Raw genomic sequence first — 18,449 nt, 5'->3', positions numbered from 1 at the left:
GTGTTCCAGCTCTGTATAATGCTTTCATTTGCTTCTTCAGGTAAAATCCCAGATGAAGCCAAAGCCCTGTCTTTATTGGCGCCTGCTCCTACTATGACAAGCCTGATGCCTGGTGCGGGGTTGCTTCCAATACCTACACCAACACCTTTAACAACAGTAAGTAAAATTCATTTGCTGTTTGATTTCGGGTTTCATCTGTGTTGAAAAACATTTTTAATGTTATGAGAATAAAAGCTGTACATGCTACATCAGTGATGTCCTCCTGTATATAAAGTCATTCAGGGTTTAGCTGTGGTGCCCCTTTTGAAGGTAGGTCATGAGGTGTCTGTGCCTAACTTTTCCTGAGTGTTCCTTTCGTATTTTTAAATTGCAGAACAGTGGGTGTAAATTTATTGAGGGAACTCAATACATGTACAGGATTACGGATATAATACTTCACAATTAATCATGTGAACAAGGTGAATAGTGCTTTTTCATTTCTCTAGCTCCTTCACTGACAACCACTGAGAAGAATCTGGCTCCACTCTTTTTACACTCTTTATTTACATTCTCTCACTAGAAACTTTACTGCTCTGTTAGAACATTCCCCAGCCTTTTCCTATCCAGAATAAAGAAACACAGGTCTCGCAGACTCTCCTTGTAAGACTGGTGCTCCAAGGCACTTCAGCTTTGTGGCTCTTCAATGGATGCATTCTGGTTAGGTCTGTTTCTCTTTTGCAAATGGAAGGCCCAGAACTGGACGCTGGATTCCAGATTTGGCACCACCAGCACTGAGAAAGGCCACGTGTCACCTTCCTTGTCGGCTCACAACTTCTATTTTAAAGAGCTGCTCAGCATACTGCTCTTTTTCTTGACTGCAAAGGTGCACTGCTGACTCATGCTCCCCTTGGGGTCCAACAGAAACATCAGTTCTTTTTCTGCCAGCTGGCCTTCCAACCAGTCAGTACCCTCACTGTACTGGGAGCTGTTCCTGTCCATGTGCACAGCCCTTTGGTGTACTACCAGCTCTTACCAGTTCAGTGTTGTCTGCAGACTTGCTGAGGGTGTGTTCAGTTCCACTGGATGGGCCACTGGTGAAGTTAAACAGAATTGTTTAGGTCTGTCAACTGGAACATAACACCACTGATTGTTTTTCTATCTAGACTAGCTCTTATGTACAAATTGTTGTTTTGGTTTTTTTTTTGTTGTTTTTTTTTTTTTAAGTGAGGTTATTATTAACCAGTATTCCATTTCTATTTAAATTTTGTGTTCTGGAGAGTAGCAAGCTGTGGTAAATATCACTTACTGGATCTTGAAATTGTTACTATATGCTACTATAGTATACTAAGTTCTGAGACAGCTCGTGATAAAGAGGACAAACTAGACCATTCAGGCTGATCTATGTTTCTTTCTACTCTGTGGCATAACATTGTCAGCTGATACATTTGAAAAGGAAAGTATGTAACTTGTGTTAAAACTTTTGTAGTATATGTTTGATATTTAAGAAATCTAAAAATAAAATAGAAATATATATAAAAAGGTTTTTTTTATTCTTTTCAGCCAATTTTATGGGTCACTCTCTAAGTGAGGAAAAGCCATTTACACTGCATCTTACTGTTACAGTGATGGTTATTTTACAACATAACAAAAGAAAATATGTTGTGCATACAGCAGGGAAAATGAAACCGTTCCCAGAAGGCTGCAGATATATTTTCATTGTTTTGCTTAAGAGTAAATTGTATTTTGGAAATAAATGACTGTACCATATTCTTTTTCTCTCCTTCAGCTTGGTGTTTCACTTGGCACTTTGGGAGCAATACCAGCAGCAGCACTGGACCCTAACATTACTGCCCTGGGAGAAATACCCCAGCCACCAATAATGGGGAATGTGGACCCATCTAAAATTGATGAAATCAGGAGAACAGTGTATGTTGGAAATTTGAATTCACAGGTAGGTTTTCGTTGTTGTTGTTGTTGTTGTTTGTATGGGAAATACTAATGGAAGACTCAGAATTGTTATTTGTGAATTATAATCATAGGAGCTCTCATTAGATTATGATGATTTTGTCATGGGGTTATCCCTAGATGTAAGTCCTGGCACAGGCCTGGGGAAAAAGGAAAAAAAGAAGGCATTTGCCGTGTGACCCAGCCAGCTCCGGAGGATGGGGAAGGGCAGAGAGGTAGCAGGTAGTTCTAAGAAACAGAAAACAAGCAGATAGTTCTAACACAGAGAACACAGTGGAAATGATATGAGGAGGAACAGTAATTTACTAAATGTAACCAAATCAAACAAAATGAGAGAGTGAAGAGTACCCAGAGTACAAGTCAAGCCACGACAGTGCTAGGGCAGCACGTGCTTTACTGGGTGGTGAGCTGAGATGGCCAGATGCAGAGAGCGGCTGGGGTCCAGTCCAGAGTCCCACCCCTCTTCCTCCTTGCACCGAGTCCTCCAGGGGTGCTGCCCCTCCTTTCCAGGAACTCAGAATGCCCAAAAAGGCAGTACAACAAAACCAGGATGTTATGTTGTTAACTGCCACTGCTCTGCATGGTGCTCTGATGTGGAATACTGACAACAGAAGTCACAAAACCACAACAGGTTTAAACAAAGAAACGAATAATGCTGTTTTTGGTTACTAGCGATATCTTTAGTTCTGAATGGTCCTGCACCAGATCAGACCAGATTGTGGAAGTTGCTCTAGCAGGGTCCTGGAGAAATCTCAGTGCAGCAGATTTGAGGATATGTACATAAGATTGCGTGTGTTGATCAATTGTGTCGTATTAGCTGAATAATGCCTTTGAAGATGCAAGATTATGATAGCTGTCCTTCACCGTAATACTGTGCGGATCTTAAGTACAGTAAAAAGGCATTCACCCAAACCCTAGTAGAAGGTTAGTGATTTCTCTTATTTGAAGTTGCAAAACCAGCCTGAGAATCTTCACGTTTCTGTGATAGAAATGCTCGGTGTCTGAAATATTTAATTTCAGCAGTTATTGATCAAAAAGCAATTGCTTTGATGGATGGCAGTAGAAGTATTTGTTTGAGGGTTTTATTTTATTGCTGAAGGAGCTGTTAGAGTGTAAAAGTTCAGTTGATTGCAATAAAATAAAATCTGTAAGAGAGCAGAAAAACAGATAAAAGATGAGTGTTGTGATATTGGTTTTTGTTCATTTGTTTGTTTTTACTTGATTAAAAGTTGTAATAGCAGAAATAGCCTGGACATATGTGTATAAGCAAATTCCATATCAGTTATTTCAGAGCGGTTGCTTGAAAAGCTCAGAATCCTATGCAAGTTTATTTATAGCCTGAACTTTTGGGGCTTTTGGTTGCAGTATTTTCTTTTAGATTAAAGGAAGGAAAAACAATGTCTCAAAAAAAAAAAAAAAAAAGTAAAATAGCCAAAATTAGTGTCACCTGCGAAACAACGGTGAGGTGTTTTTCCAAAACATAGAGATTTTTTTATTACCTAATATAGTGTATGATCGCTTTTTATTATATATTTTACTTCAGCTATGTTCTTTGGCTCTTTCTAGACCACAACAGCTGATCAGCTGCTTGAATTCTTTAAGCAAGTTGGAGAAGTCAAATTTGTGCGAATGGCAGGTGATGAGACTCAGCCAACACGATTTGCTTTTGTGGAATTTGCAGACCAAAATTCTGTACCTCGAGCTCTTGCCTTTAATGGAGTTATGTTTGGAGACAGACCACTAAAGTAAGAAATTAATTATCCATATGAATATTGAATGAGAGATTTCTCAATATTGTTATGTATTTGTGACTCTGATCTGCATGTAAACATAATAATACATATTTTATCAATATAAGTATCTACTGTTACCACCCTGGAACACTTATGAACTCTGATTTCAAAATAAGAAGAATGTGATTAGCAGAGAGTAAAATATACTTACATTTAATCTTGAGGCAGCGATTGCTTTAACAAGGAGAGAAACTGCAAAGGCCTATGTGCTGATTAAGCTTTTCATTATATGTTTTTCTTCAGCTGTGCTCTTTGTCTCTTTCTAGACCACAGCAGCTGATCGGAGTCATCATATATAGATGACTCTGTAATGAGTTTTAAATTTGAAATTTAATCTAAAATTGAAACTGAGATTCCTAGACTTGAACCTTTATTTATTCAGAATGACACACAAATGCAGTACCTCATTTATTTTAAATATTTGAAAGGAGTAAAAGGCACACATTTCAGGTAGTTAGATGGCAGGTGATCATTATGTAAAATATGTAGTTCAATGAACTTCGCAATTTTTAGTCAGACGTGGAACTTGAGGTAGTTTCCTTTCTTATTTTTCACTTTCTTTTTCAAGTATTTGTGAAATAAAGTTTTTATTTTTCCTTAATTTAGAATAAATCACTCCAATAATGCAATAGTGAAGCCTCCTGAAATGACACCACAGGCTGCTGCCAAGGAACTGGAAGAAGTGATGAAGAGAGTAAGGGAAGCTCAGTCTTTCATATCTGCTGCTATTGAGCCAGGTACGTATATTACGTTTAGTACTAGACAGGCATGTTCATTGTGCTCCTTGGGACATGCTATTAAGAGCACTTTCAGACACAGGAAAAAGTGTAGCTGAATAACGTGTAGGAAGAAGTGAGAATAATCACTGTTTTCTTCATGTAACAGAACAGTAGAAGTTGGCTTTTTTGTTTTGACACATATTGTCTTCACATACGTGGGTATTGAACATTTTAAAAACCAGGAGGACAATTTGAATGTATTGAATGTTGATGCTTCTTAAGTTCAAAGTACATTGAAACTCTTACCGTGAAATTGCTTTATGCTTTGTTTGGTTCTTCTTTAGCACACATTAGTGGTGTGGTTTCTTGATCAGGGAGCTAGCATTCAGGTGGAAGCACCAATATTATGCTTGCTTAATCTACAGCAGACTACTTTAGTCCCTGTTGCCGTGCTTTTTTTCATGCTCACCCAAGAATGAGCAAATGAGTTCAGGAAATGAATTTAGGATAAAACAATGTGTTGTAATGAACTCTTTTTCATCCATATTAGTTGCTTGATCCCTGTTAACACTGAAATGGCTGGTCTAGGAGAAATACTTCTCATGGATTGAGAGGTTAGACGGGGCTTTTCAGTGTTGATTTCTGTAGACTTGTTCTGAATTCTAAATCACAGCATAAGACAGTCTGATTTTCTTGAACTTCTTAAGATCATCCTTTTTCGGTAGATCAGTGAGGTTTTGTCATTTTATTAACAAACCTAGTTTTCAGTGTATATACATTACATTGTGGGAAGTCTTGAGTTTTTGGAGACAGTTGAATTTTTTCTCATTTTTGGCGTTGAAATAAAAATAGCTCTAACATTTCCTCAGTGTAAAGCAGCAGAATGTCAATCTTTTCGAAAAGAGTCCATGCCAAAGTCTGCTGAAGTCACTGAGGTGGCTTCCAGGCCTTTGGATCAAACTTTTCAGCCTCTTCTCTCCATGCCTTCCTTTCCTTGTGGAATATAATTTGAATATTTGTACAGTGGTGTAAATGTCTAAAAGAACAGAAAACACTATAGATTACATTTTGTACTTGTTTTCAAAGTTATACCCTGTCTTCTAATTTATTCCGTTTTTCTCAGGTTATTATCTTTTTTTCTGAATAGTTACGTTAATAATATACCAAGAGGCAAACGTGTTGTAATCTTGTGCATTGTGGCAGCAACATAAATCCCTTCCTAATAGAGCTAGCTGTTTATAATTATCTGGTTTATGTGTACTGCTGCAGGATGGCTGCACTCAACGAGTATATGCAATGACTTTCTTGGATGTTTCTGAAGGATATTTGCAAAGAAGGAAGATGTGCAAAGAGTAGGCCCCTTGTACTATGTGTGGTACATTCCACTTGTGCCAGATTGTTAACTGGGATCTTTAAATGTTCTGAGCTTACACTGCAAAGTGGTTTTTTCCTCTCAGAGTCTGGAAAGAGCAGTGAAAGAAAAGGCGGTCGATCTCGTTCCCATTCTCGTTCAGAATCCAGGTCTAGCTCAAAATCCCGATCTAGAAGGAAAAGATCACATTCAAAACACAGGTAGGTTTGGTTTTTTTTTACTTTTGGAATAAGAGGTGATACTGTTTTTCTTCAGTACTGATGATTACTGGGATTATTTCTAAAGTAAGTATTGCTGTGAAAAACACAAATAGCTTATACTGGTCAGATCAGAGTAACTGAAATCTTTACATCCGAACAGATACTTTTTTGCTCTAGGTGCTAAGTGTTTTCAAAATTACATTCAGTGAAAGCACAGTGGAAGGTACTTTTAATGCTGTGTAACATATTTCATTCTATGACCTTGGTATTTTAAAAACTTAACAGTTGTCTGCATTATATGGCTGGGACTGTTAACACTCTAAACTGATAAGTTGACTGGTTTTGCAAGTATAAAGTTCCCCTGCTGTCTTGAACTTCTGAACACGGAGTTAATAAAACCAGTGTTTCTGTTTACTGTATCGCAAATGTGGTTAAATTTTTTTGGAAACTAAGAGAAAAAAGCTCTAGGGACAGTTTTCCTTTCTTCGGTTTGTTTGCTTTGCTAAATTTCTTAACTTCTGAGGCAGGCTTTGGAGTGTGGGAGGAAATGAAGCAACTAGATCGCTGTTAAAATTAGTACATAAATTTATTTCTCAAGAATGAGGCAATATTGGTATATGATGCTAACAGACACGTCCTGAAAATGGTTTGTATTTTTTCAGTGGTTTATGAGTATTTATGTAATCAATCTAAAAGTATTTGGGTATGTTAAATGTCAAAAAAAAGACACTCAGAACTTACTAGATAGTTTATGCTTTAGAAAGGTAAGTTGTCCATGTTGCAGAAACGACTTTGTTGCATCTTTTCTGACACTGTATTCTGATGGGAGTTCTGTTGTTCTTTTATATAAAAAAAAGCTTGAGTAGAAGTGCACACCGCATCAGTTGTACTCCCAGCAAAATATGGTGTAAGTGCAGGTTTTGGTTTTGTTGTACAGAGACAGCACAGTACATTATCTGTTGACATCAGACCAGTGGGCAACTTTGTAATGCCAGAATAATCATTTGGTCACTTCCTTATTGCATGGTTCTCTGCTGTTTCTGTAACATGGGCTTTAACTGAAAAGTAGTGTTAACGTAATATTCCCACAATGTCTGCAGTGTTTTGTATCAGCACAAACTAGACTGAGTTTTAGGAAATAAGTTTGCATTTCTTACTTTAAGAAATCTGCTTTCAAATATCTCTTGATACCGCTTTTTAAAAATACAGTTTTTGTCTGTTACCAATGATTTTAATTACATGCTGCGAAAAGAGCCAGACTGGTCCACTGAAGCAGATGCATCCCTAAGAATAAAATATCCTTGCCATTTTCCTGTTTCAGCATTTAATAATCTCCATATATCTCTTTCATCTTTATGGTACAAGTTTTATTCAGGAGCTTGTTTTGGCTCAGTTGTAATTAATTTGCCCTGAAGTTAGTTTCTACGCTACACTGATGTGTGGAGCAAAGCAGGAGCTAAAAAAGGGTTGCCTTTCTTCACCTTTTGGTATTTCCTTGCTCTGTGTGTCTCAAGCTGCAGAAAACAGGTAGAACTGTTAATTTTTTCTGTCTTCCTGTTCTTCAGTATTTATTGAGTAATATACATGGCTTTTCTGTCTTCGGTAAGTTGAACTTTGTTATACGTGAACCTTTCAGGCAAAGTATTCAAGTAATGTGTTGTTTGAAATTTAATATTCAAATTCACCTTTTTGTTTTGATTTTCCTAGTAATGTAATCTTCCAAAAAATGATGAACACTGAGGAAAACAGACTATAGTCATTTTTAGAAGTCTTGTTTTCATGATCAAATCTGAGAATATATATCAGGAGTGCTCCAAAAGTAACGACTCTTATTCTGTTATTTTGGCCTGCAACATCTTAGGTGAATATTGGTGGTATGTCAGTAGAAGTTGAAGCTTCCCACCAATATTCCATTGTGTTTTGTTGCCATGTGACAGATGGCAGCAGAGGTACAGTCTGACAAAATGGCATCTGATAAGGATACTCATACAGAGCAAAGTTTTGTCATTGAATTGCTCTGTGCACGAAAAAATGGCACTCAGTGATGTTCATTGGTGCTTGCTGAATGTTTATGAAGACCAAACAGTGCATGTGAGCACTGTGAGGCCTTGGGTAGTATATTTTAGCAGGGCTGACAGCCACATGAAAGATAATTCAGACAGCCTTGCAGATTTGGAGGATTGCAGGAGGAGGCTTTTGTTCATCGCTGGTAAAAATGCATAGCTAGTAGTGTTGACTGTATTGAAAAGGAGTATTATGTAGCTGAGAGTTTGCTATGCCCAGTATTATTATTGTGCTCTTTGTTTTAGTTTACATGTGTTATAGTTTACATGGGAATAAATAGGAGGCATTACTTTTGGAGTGATGTAAATATTTTTGTTGGAAGACTTCAGTTGGATTTCTGTTGGAGTTATTTTAATTATTTTCATTCCTTACTTATCACAAAGTAAGTTTTCATTCTGTATCTTGAGAATTTTTAAATCTATGCTCACAAATCCTTCAATTTGAAGTGATAACTTTCCTAAATTCTGAGCCATGGGTGGTAGGTTTTGGGGAACCAAACAAGTGACAAAACTGCAATAAATGATTGTACCTGAGGAAGAAAAAAAATGTAACTATTTTTACAAGCTGATCTTATATCTTATATACTTTAATTATCTAAGGAAATAATTATATAATAATATCTCCCTTCAGTATGGATTGATATTTTCCAGACTATTCTTAAAGGTTCTAATAAAACTTGCAACTTAAGTAATCAATCTCAAAGGAGAGCATATGCACCAGTTTAAGTAAGCTTATCTGTAAAAACAGATGTGAAATGCCATCCTATGTAATTTTTCTTAGTGAGGCCAGATTTTTATGCCATTTTCCTGTTTTGATTGACCTAATTTAATGAAGCTTCAGTATTAAAGTATTCTTTTTGATCTTGTTCGTATAGAAGTCGGTCTGGCAACAGATCACTCTCGAGACACAAGGACAGACGCAGATCCAGAAGTCCCCTGAAAAAACGATCTAGATCTAGGGAAAGGCGGAAATCAAGAAGTCGATCTCGTTCTCGGTGAGTTTCCATTCCTAAGAAATGATACTGTTCTCTTCTTAGCCTGCAGTACAAAGTTTTTGAAAAAAATCTAATGAATGTTTTAGGTGATAGTAAAGCATGGAGAGTAAATGCTTATCCCGTCCCTAGGCTTTGTCTGTGAGGCAAAAGAACAGAATGTAGATTTTTATATTGAATTGCCTAAATTTCTGCATAGAAGTCTGTATCTACGTAAAATTATAAAATGGCTTGGGTTGGAAAGGACCTTTAAAAATAATTTGGTTCCAGCCCCACTGCCATGGGAAGGGACACCTTCCAGTAGATGAGGTTGCCCAAATCCCTGTACAGCCTGACCTTGACCACTCCCAGAGATAGATGATCCACAGCTTCTCTGGGCAACCTATTCCCCTGCCTTTGCACCTCCTGAATAAAGAATTTCTTCCTAATATCTATGCTAAATTTATTCTATTTTAGTTGAAGAGCATTAGCCCTTGTCCTGTCACAACATTCCCTGATAAAGAATCTCTGCCCATCTTTCTTGTGGACCTTCTTTAAGTACTGGAAGGTTGCTCTAAGTTTTCTCCAGAGCCTTCTCTGCTATAGGCTGAACAACACCAGCTCTTTCAGCCTGTCTTCATAGGAGAGATGCTTCAGCCCTCTGATGAGTTTCACAGACTGGAGCCACTCTTAACAGCTCCATGTCTTTTGTATGATGAAGCCTCCAATGGGAATGCAGTACTCCAGGTGGGGTCTCAAGAGAGGATTAGAATGGGAAAATCAGCTGCTGGTGTACTTCTTACGTAGCTAAGAATATGATTGGCTTTTTGGGCTTAAAAAGTACATTGCCAACCCATGTTCAGTTTTGGTCCCCCACTGCCCCTCAGTTCTTCTCTGTGGGACTTGTCTGTCAGGGCCCCCATCCAGCCTGTATTCATGTTTTGGATTGTCCCAGTCCAGGTGCAGAACCTTGCAACTTGGCCTTGTTGAACTTCATGAGTTTCACAGAGACCTACCCCTCAAGCTTTACAGGGTCCCTCTGGATGTCATCTCCAGCATGTCAGTCACACCACACAACTTGGTGCAAACTCGCTGAGGTTGCGTTCAGTCCCACTGTCCATGTTACTGACAAAGGTGTTAAACAGTATCAGTCCCAACACTGAACCCTGAGGAATGCCAGACATCACTGCTGTCTACTTTGACCCCAAGCCATTGACTACAGCCCACTGAATGTGACTGTTTAGCCAATTCCTTATCTACTGAGTGGTCTGTCAAATTAATGTCTCTGCATATTAGGAGACAAGAATGTCATGCAGGAATGTATGAAGTGCTTTGCACAAGTCCAGGTTGGTTACATCAGTTCTTTTCCCTTTTCCAACAATGCTGTAATCCCATTATAGAAGGCCACCAAATTTGATGGGCATCGTTTACCCTTAGAGAAGCTATGCTGGCTGTCCCCTATAATCTCTGTTTGCCATTTCCAGGGGGATCAGCTCCATGATCTCACCAAGCATGGAGGTGAGACTAAGTGCCCTGTGGTTCTTTTTTTCTGGTTTTAAAAATGAAGGTTATGTTTCCCCTTTTTCAGTCACTGGAAATTCAGTGATTTCCAGGGAAATTCCAACACAATATTTATAAAGCGCATGTGGATACTTCATAGTAGAAATCTTGGTAATTTTCTTCTTTCATCTCCTTAATGCCCTGACTCATTTAAAGGGAGTTTCATTGTTTTTGTTTTTTAAGAGGAGTACTTTGGGAAAGAGAACTGCGAGACTTTGTACCTTGGTGGGAACAGTTATGAGTAGTTTATGTAGTCAGGCTTTGTTGATAGCTGACAAAATGTTTTTATTCTCTCTTGCACTTGTCTGACAGAGTTTATTAAGATATCTACTCACTGTAAGGGCCAAGTCTGGTGACATCTGTATAATAACTAACTGGAAGGTGTTTCTGGTGGCACTGTGAGATCCCTTGCTATTGTAGGGATAGCTTGCCGTCTCATCTTTATGGACTTAGACTGTATCTGTGAGACATGTAAATAAATATTTGCCAGAACCTGATAGGTAAAGAACATAAAACAACCTGCTGTGCATTAGGAGTTGAGGAAATATGTAACTAAAGGCTTGATTGAATGAAGAAAAGTGGGGTCTGTGCTTGGGGTCTTTCCAGTCTGAATGGGTCTCTTTGGGAATCTTTCAAAATCCTGGGCTAGACAGCAATACTGAAAGAAAAAGCAAATTAAGTCTGGTTGTTCCTGTGGATGTGAAAAGGCCTATTGATGAACTTCTTATAATGTGCTTTATCCTGTTTTTGTGAAGAACTATTGGTTTTCATATATCCTTGAGGCAGGTCACATGCATATCCACTAGGTGGGATGTTGGGGAGTCTTGCACTTCCAAGTAATCCTATGCCAAAATGTAGAGTAGTATTCCAACCAGAGCTATAATTTAGTCAGTTTTTCAATTTGACTTGGTTACTAGAACACATGCTTAAGTTTTTCTCACGGTATTTCTTTTTATGAACAGGTGTAATTCTGCTTGTTCTATAGAAGTTGACCTTATCTGTTACCCTTGCTTATATTTTTACTGTCATAAAATTTTCCTATAGTTACATAATTTTCAAGTTCCTGATAACATCATAGATGATTGAATTGTCTTGAGTTTTGACCTTACATTTTTTACTTTTAAGGGAACTTAATCTGTGAAATTTACACCCCGGTTTTGGTTTCTCTGTATTTACTAGTGTTGGACTTGCAAGCAGTTCCAGGATGTTGATGTGAGAGAGCACTGTAGAATTAAGATTTCTGTCATTATTCGTATGGGGCTGGTTAATTTCCAGTCTGTGTTATATGGATCCAATTTTAGAAAGAAATGGATTTAGAAATGGTAGCGTTTGTCTCAGGACTCAGACAAATGTAGAACATCTGTGTATGTATAATAAGAATTACAAGGTAAAGAAACTTTAATACCATCTCTCAGTACAAATGAATTTGAATTCTAATTTCCAGACACTTTGTAGCTGTGTAGTCTATCCCTCATGGTAAAGTTGAGTGAAAAAGTAGAATTTTACATAATAGTTCTTTTTCAACAGACATAGTTTCTCTTGAGCATTTACTGTATGCTGAAGACTAAGTTTTAGTTTTTATCAGGAAATTCTAAGATGAGTTAATGGATTTGTGTTTGGCTTTTCACAGGGACAAGAAAAGAGACAAAGAAAAGGTCAAGGAAAAAGAAAAGACCAAAGAAAAGGAGAGAGACCGAGACAAGGAGAAGGAAAGAGACCGGGATAGAGACAAAGAAAGGGAAAGAGAGAGAGATAAAGAGAGAAGTAGGGATAAAGACAGGGAGAAAGACAAAGATCGAAACAAAGATCGAGAGAGAGTCAAAGACAGGGATAGAGACAGGGACAAGGAAAGGGGAAAGGAGAAAGATGAGAAGGAAAAAGACAGGGAAGATGTAGATCAGAACAAAGAAAAAGATGATGACAAAGATGGGGAGAAGGACAGAGAGAAGATGAGGGATAGGGAGGGAGATAAGGACAAGGGAGGGGACAAAGACAGAGAAAAAGAAAAGGAAAAAGATGGGGACAGGGAGAGGGAGCGAGAAAAAGAGAGAGATGATAAAAAGAAGAAAGATAAGAGATCCAGAACTCCCCCAAGAAGCTATAGCTCTTCAAGAAGATCACGTAGCTCCAGCAGGTTTGTTATTTTGAATTTTTTTAATGCTTTTTTGAACTTAGAAGCACAACAAAATAAGTCTCTTTTTCATGTGTCAGTACTACCATTTTGATAATTCAGTTTTTGTTCTTTTGTTTAGTGTATTTCCCAGTGAAGTAAAATGAATTACAAAAAAATCTGTGTCATACCTGGAGGAGTGTAGTCTGTTGTTGGGCTGCTGGTGCTTGCCTTTCACTTAAACATACAGTAGAGTATTTGAGGGCAATAAGTAGATGGTTGTTGTGCCATTTCTCTGTGTTGGAGCCAACAAATGTTTTGATGGAGGGGCATCACACATTGTCCTGATGAAAGTATGAGTCATTGTTGCATAATTTCTTGGTTACTTGTATAGAGTCATTCAGTATGCTTTGATTCAAAAATCACAGACTCCTGGCTCCAGTAGGACCACTCAGAAATTGAAACAGTCTCTTCAGAGCAGCTAGTCTAGCTAGAAAAAAAAAAAAAAGGCAATCGTTGGCCTTATATTCCAGGTGACAGTACTGGAGCCAGTTCTCTTGAAAATTATCATTGGCCTAGCCAGTGGGACTGAACACACTCTCAGCAAGTCTGCAGACAATACTGAACTGGTAGGAGCTTTTAGTGTGTAAAAGGGCTGTGCTGCCAGTCAAAGAAACATAAACAGAGTTGAAAAATGAGCTGATGGACATCTCTTGGAGCTGAACAAACAGATGTACTGAGTCCCGCAGCTGTGCAGGAGTAGCTTCATGGACCGGTACAGTGAGGATGCTGACTGGTTGGAAGGCCAGCTGGCAGAGAAAGAACTGATAGTTCTGTTGGACCCCAAGAGGAGCATGAGTCAGCAGTGCACCTTTGCAGTCAAGAAAAAGAGCAGTATGCTGAGCAGCTCTTTAAAAAGAAGAGAGTTGTGAGCCGACAAGGAAGGTGACACGTGGCCTTTCTCAGTGCTGGTGGTGCCAAATCTGGAATCCAGCGTCCAGTTTTTGGCCTTCCAGTTGCAAGAGAGAAACAGACCTAACTGGAATGTATCCATTGAAGAGCCACAAAGCTAATGAAGTGTCTTGGAGCACCAGTCTTACAAGGAGAGTCTGGGAGAGCTGGGTTTCTTTATTCTGGAGAGGAGAAGGCTGGGGAATGTTCTAACAGAGCGGTCAAGTTTCCTGTGGGAAAGTGTAAACAAAGAATGTAGGAAGAGTGGAGGCAGATTCTTTTCAGGGTTGGCCAGGGAAAGAGCTAAAGGAAGTAGGCACGTACTGTGGTCTGAACGATCAGGTAGTAAGGTGGACTGGCTGAAGGAAAGGAGTGAGAGAGAGTTGTGGTCAGTGGGACTGAGTCTAGCTGGAGGCCTCTATCTAGTGGATTCCCTCAAGGGGCGGTACTGGGACCAGTACTATTCAGTATATTCATTAATGACTTGAATGAGGGTGGCACAAAACTAGGAGGAGGGGCTAACATGCCAGAAAGCTGTACTGACATCCATCAAGACCTGGACAGGCTGGAGAATTGGGCAGGGAGAAATTTAATGAAATGTAACAAGGGCAGGTGTTGAGTCTTGTGTCTGGGCAAGAACCCCAAGTATCAATATAGGTTGGGGACTGACCTGTTGGAGAACAGCACAGGGAGAAGGGAGCCATCTGTCCTGGGTGTATTAGAAGTGGTATGTGTAGTAGGCTGAGAGAGGTTCTCTTCCCCCTCTGCTCTGCCGTGATGAGACCGCATCTGGAGTATTGTGTCCAGTTCTGGGCCCCTCAGTTCAGGAAGGACAGGGAACTGCTTGAGAGAATCCAGTGCAGAGCCACAAAGATGGTTAAGGAAGATGGGTGTCTTTAGCTTGGATGAGGCTGAGGGGTGTCCTCATTAATGTTTATAAATAAATAAAGGGTGAGTGTCAGGAAGATGGAGCCAGGTTCTTCTCAGTGATATCCAGTTACAGGACAAGAGGCTGTGGGTGTAGACTGGAACATAAGAGGTTCCACATAAGTATGAGAAAAAAACCTCTCAGTGAGGGTAACAGAACACTGGATCAGGCTGCCCAGAGAGGTTGCAGGGTCTCCCTCTCTGGCATCGCTCAAAACCCTCCTGAACGTATTCCTGTGTGAGCTGATCTAGGTGCTCCTTCCTGCTCTGGCAGAGGGATTGACCTAGTTGATCTTTCAGGGTCTCTTCCAGTCCCTGACATTCTGTGATACTGAAATACAGCAAAATATTTTTTTTTTCTAATGATTAAGTTGTGGCGGTTTTTGTTTTGTTTTGTTTTCTGGGAAGCCTAGAGCCTGTTGCCCAGAAAGACTGAGGAGATTTTATCCATAGAGATGCTCAGAGCCTGACTAGATGTGTCCCTGGGTAACCTACTGTAGTTGACCTTGTTTTGAGTGAGGCCTGGAATAGGGTTAAGCAAATTTCAGAGTTATTCCAGCTTCTGTAGCTATTACTGTCTCTAAAAGTATCTGACAGTAAGTTGGGCTGCTAAGCCCCAGTTAGCTTGTATTTAAGGGAGTCTGTTTACTTTGGTGACTGACTGCCTAGTTGACAATTGAAAATCAGAGTCTGAAAATACAGATTTGGTACTGTTTGAACACAAATAAGTTACGTGGTTATCCATAGACATGCAGGAAAGCAGTAAAAATGTCCATTTTGTCTGTAGATAAAAATGCATTTCCAGTATTCTTAAAATGAAAAAATGCACTGATAAACATGGGGGTGTTCAAAATGAGATGCGTGTTAACCAGTAAACCAGTGTTATCTCCAGTGTAACCTTGAGAGTACTTTATATTTCTGTTTATATCTCTGTCCTTCAGAAGGTCGGGCCACATGATACTGTCAGAGTATTAATCTAGTTAGTTTTAAAAAACATGTCTTAATATATCCTTCTGTGACTCATCTATTAACTTTTGGTTCCTTGGACTTTATAAAGATCAGAGAAGTTAGATGTTGATTGCAAATGCTGGAATGCATAATTATATCTTTTGTGAAATCATAGAATCACCAAGGTTGGAAAAGACCCAGAGGATCATCCAGTCCAACCATCCACCCATCGCCAGTAGTTCTCACTAAACCATGTCCCTCAACACAAGGTCCAAAAGTTCCTTGAATGCCTCCACTCTCAGTGACTCCACCACCTCCCTGGGCAGCCCATTCCAGTGCCTGACCACTCTTTCAGAGAAGTAATATTTCCTAACGTCCAGCCTGAATCTCCCCTGGGGCAGCTTGAAGCCATTCCCTCTATTCCTATCACCCAATTACATGAGAGAAGAGGCCGACCTCCAGTTCTGTACAATCTCCCTTCAGATAGTTATAAAGACCAATAAGGTCTCCCCTGAGCCTCCTCCAGTCTGAACAATCCCAGCTCCTTAAGCCACTCCTCATAAGGCCTGTGCTCCAGAGCTGTCACCAACTTTGTCTCCCTTTGAACACGCTTCAGGGAATATGTTGAAATGCACTCTCATTTATCTTTTCTGCTCTTCACCAGTTTCCTATTCCTATAGGAAACTCTTCATGTTTCCTATTCCATGAAGAGAGCGGAAAGAGTACTTTGACAGCTAGAGGATTTGCATTTTTTGTTGAACAAAGCTTTAATTCCTTGGGTTTTGATGTGTTTTAACATGTGTCTCTATATGTTAACTAGGTAATAAATGTTCTGTTGTATTTAAAACCAAACTCTAGAATAGAAACTAAGTAAATCCATTTGTGTAAAGAAGCTGTTGTGAGCTGTTAAGAGCTCCTTGGTACATTAGAGGGTGATAAATATGTTTGTTGAGCGTAGGCCGATAGGCAAATAATAAATGGGCTGTTTTTAATTTTGACAACAGCTTGAGCTGTATTATGAAGTGTTTGCTTCTGAACTTCAGTCATGCTGAACTGAAGTTCTGGTGATCCTGAGTATTTAAGTTCTAAAGTTTATATTGCTGAAATTATACCTTTTGTCTTGATGTAGCTTCTCATTCAATTGGAATCTTCTCTTGATTGAAGAGATTCTTATTTTATACAGTGTTAGTAGATGTTTCATTTGTCAGGTTTAAGTACAAGCACGGGTGGGTAAGCATGAAACTAAAATCTGAAAAGACACAATCTTTTTTTTCTACTTCATTTTTGTATTCTCCCTTTTCCCACCACTCTGGAACATGAAAAAATTCTTCTGTTTTGTGTAGTGTAGAAATCATTGTATATAATGTTAAACTCGGGAATGTTTACTTAGCTGTTAGGACAGTTCATTTTAAGAGGATTTATATGGTTCATGAGTTTATTATTTGTTGTTTTTTGCTGACTTTGAATTTTTTGTCATGCAGAGAAAGACGCAAGAGGAAGAGTAGAAGTCTTTCTAAGTCTCCTAAAACATCCAAAGGAACAAAAAGAAAGTCGTCACGAACTCCTTCTCCAAGAAGGTCAGTTTGGTGTAAACATACACATTGTCAGTTTGACGTAAACATTAGTGAGAAATAAGGAAGATACTATGTTTTGTTGAATTGAAATACAACTTAGAAACCAGCATTCCGAAAGAAACAGGTCAATTTCTAATTTCTTCCTTTTTATTTTATTTTTATTTTATTTTATTTTATTTTATTTTATTTTATTTTATTTTATTTGCATGCGTAGAGATATCTGATAAAAAGTGGATGCAGACAATTTCTGTTGGTCAGCGTGATCCAGTTTTAATTCAAAAAACAATCAGAAAACTTCAGGGATTTTAGATTTGTTACACTTTGAAATATCACCTGTCTGTCTGTGAGACAAATGTTCTCTGAAAGCCCTTCCTCAAGTGAGGTTCAGTTCACTTTTCCCTTTGCTATCACTGTGCACTCTAAACATGTTTTCCTTAGCTCTCTTCAGTAAAAAAATCCTCTTCTCTGTCTGTTTTTTGTTGTTGTTGTTGTTTGTTTTTTGCAACTAAGTGGTTTGATTGAACCTTTCATGGAGAAAACAAACCAGGATACGAACGTTCATAGCTACTGTGCTGTGCAGTACAGTTCATGTAAGCTCTGGTAGTTCGTTTGCTATTTTTGGATCAAATCTGATTTGAGCAAAAATTTTTCTTGAACAGAAACAAGAAAGAAAAGAAAAGAGAAAGAGATACTTGTAATGAAGGAAGAGAACGAGAACGCTCCACCTCCAAGAAAAAAAGTAGTAAAGAGAAAGAGGGAAGGGAGAAATCTGACAAAAGCACCACTGCTTTGAAGGTAAGCTCTGCAATCAAGTGATGATAAATAGAGTGAAATGATAACTGGAATGTCCTTCTTTCTTTTTTTCTTCATTTTCCTCTTTTTCCTTAGCAAATAATTGCCACTTGAAACAATTGAGGTTAGCTTCTGCAGGAGACGAAAGTTTTCTGTGATTATTAGTAGGCCAGCTTTTGTGTTTGAAATTTACTCGACCACCAGGAACATGTATGTATAGTCTACCAAAACACGTTGGTTTTGTTTCTCTCTCTTTTCTGTTTTGTGCCAAGTGTTAAGAATTGTTTGGCTGTGTATCTGTGAAAGGATCCAGGAAGCTGACTGTAGCTCTGTAGTCGGCTTCTGGGACAACTTGACTGTTAAAATATTAATTTTTTTAATGCATTTTTCACTCTGCAGTGCAGCCTGTCCCTGGTTGCTTTGGTCCTGGGCTGTGCGTTGAACTCTGCAGGAAGTAAAATGAAGATCTGGGGAAGAATAGTCTGGGATTTTCTCTTGCAAAATAGAAGGTCGTTTGATTAAGAA

The 18,449-nt window shown here is 38.8% G+C and overlaps 1 protein-coding gene across 4 annotated transcripts in view; it reads left to right on the top strand.

Annotated features, from left to right (window-relative positions):
• The window catches only part of SREK1 (splicing regulatory glutamic acid and lysine rich protein 1), a 40,364-nt gene that overhangs the window by 15,693 nt on the left and 6,222 nt on the right, over positions 1-18,449 (top strand). For 3 of the 4 annotated variants that reach the window (XM_015848561.2, XM_015848563.2, XM_015848562.2), the window contains 9 exons: positions 41-156; positions 1,766-1,930; positions 3,511-3,689; positions 4,344-4,474; positions 5,914-6,028; positions 8,967-9,086; positions 12,253-12,756; positions 17,040-17,135; positions 17,792-17,927. In XM_015848561.2, coding sequence (XP_015704047.1) covers positions 41-156; positions 1,766-1,930; positions 3,511-3,689; positions 4,344-4,474; positions 5,914-6,028; positions 8,967-9,086; positions 12,253-12,756; positions 17,040-17,135; positions 17,792-17,927 — 1,562 coding nt within the window. The remainder of the gene's footprint in view (positions 1-40; positions 157-1,765; positions 1,931-3,510; positions 3,690-4,343; positions 4,475-5,913; positions 6,029-8,966; positions 9,087-12,252; positions 12,757-17,039; positions 17,136-17,791; positions 17,928-18,449) is intronic. The other variant, XM_015848564.2, reaches the window with a different exon arrangement.

This window comes from Coturnix japonica, chromosome Z (assembly GCF_001577835.2).
Source record: "Coturnix japonica isolate 7356 chromosome Z, Coturnix japonica 2.1, whole genome shotgun sequence".
NCBI lineage: Eukaryota > Metazoa > Chordata > Aves > Galliformes > Phasianidae > Coturnix > Coturnix japonica.
The sequence above is the reverse complement of the archived record's forward strand: the minus strand, read 5'-3'. Positions and strand labels throughout refer to the sequence as shown.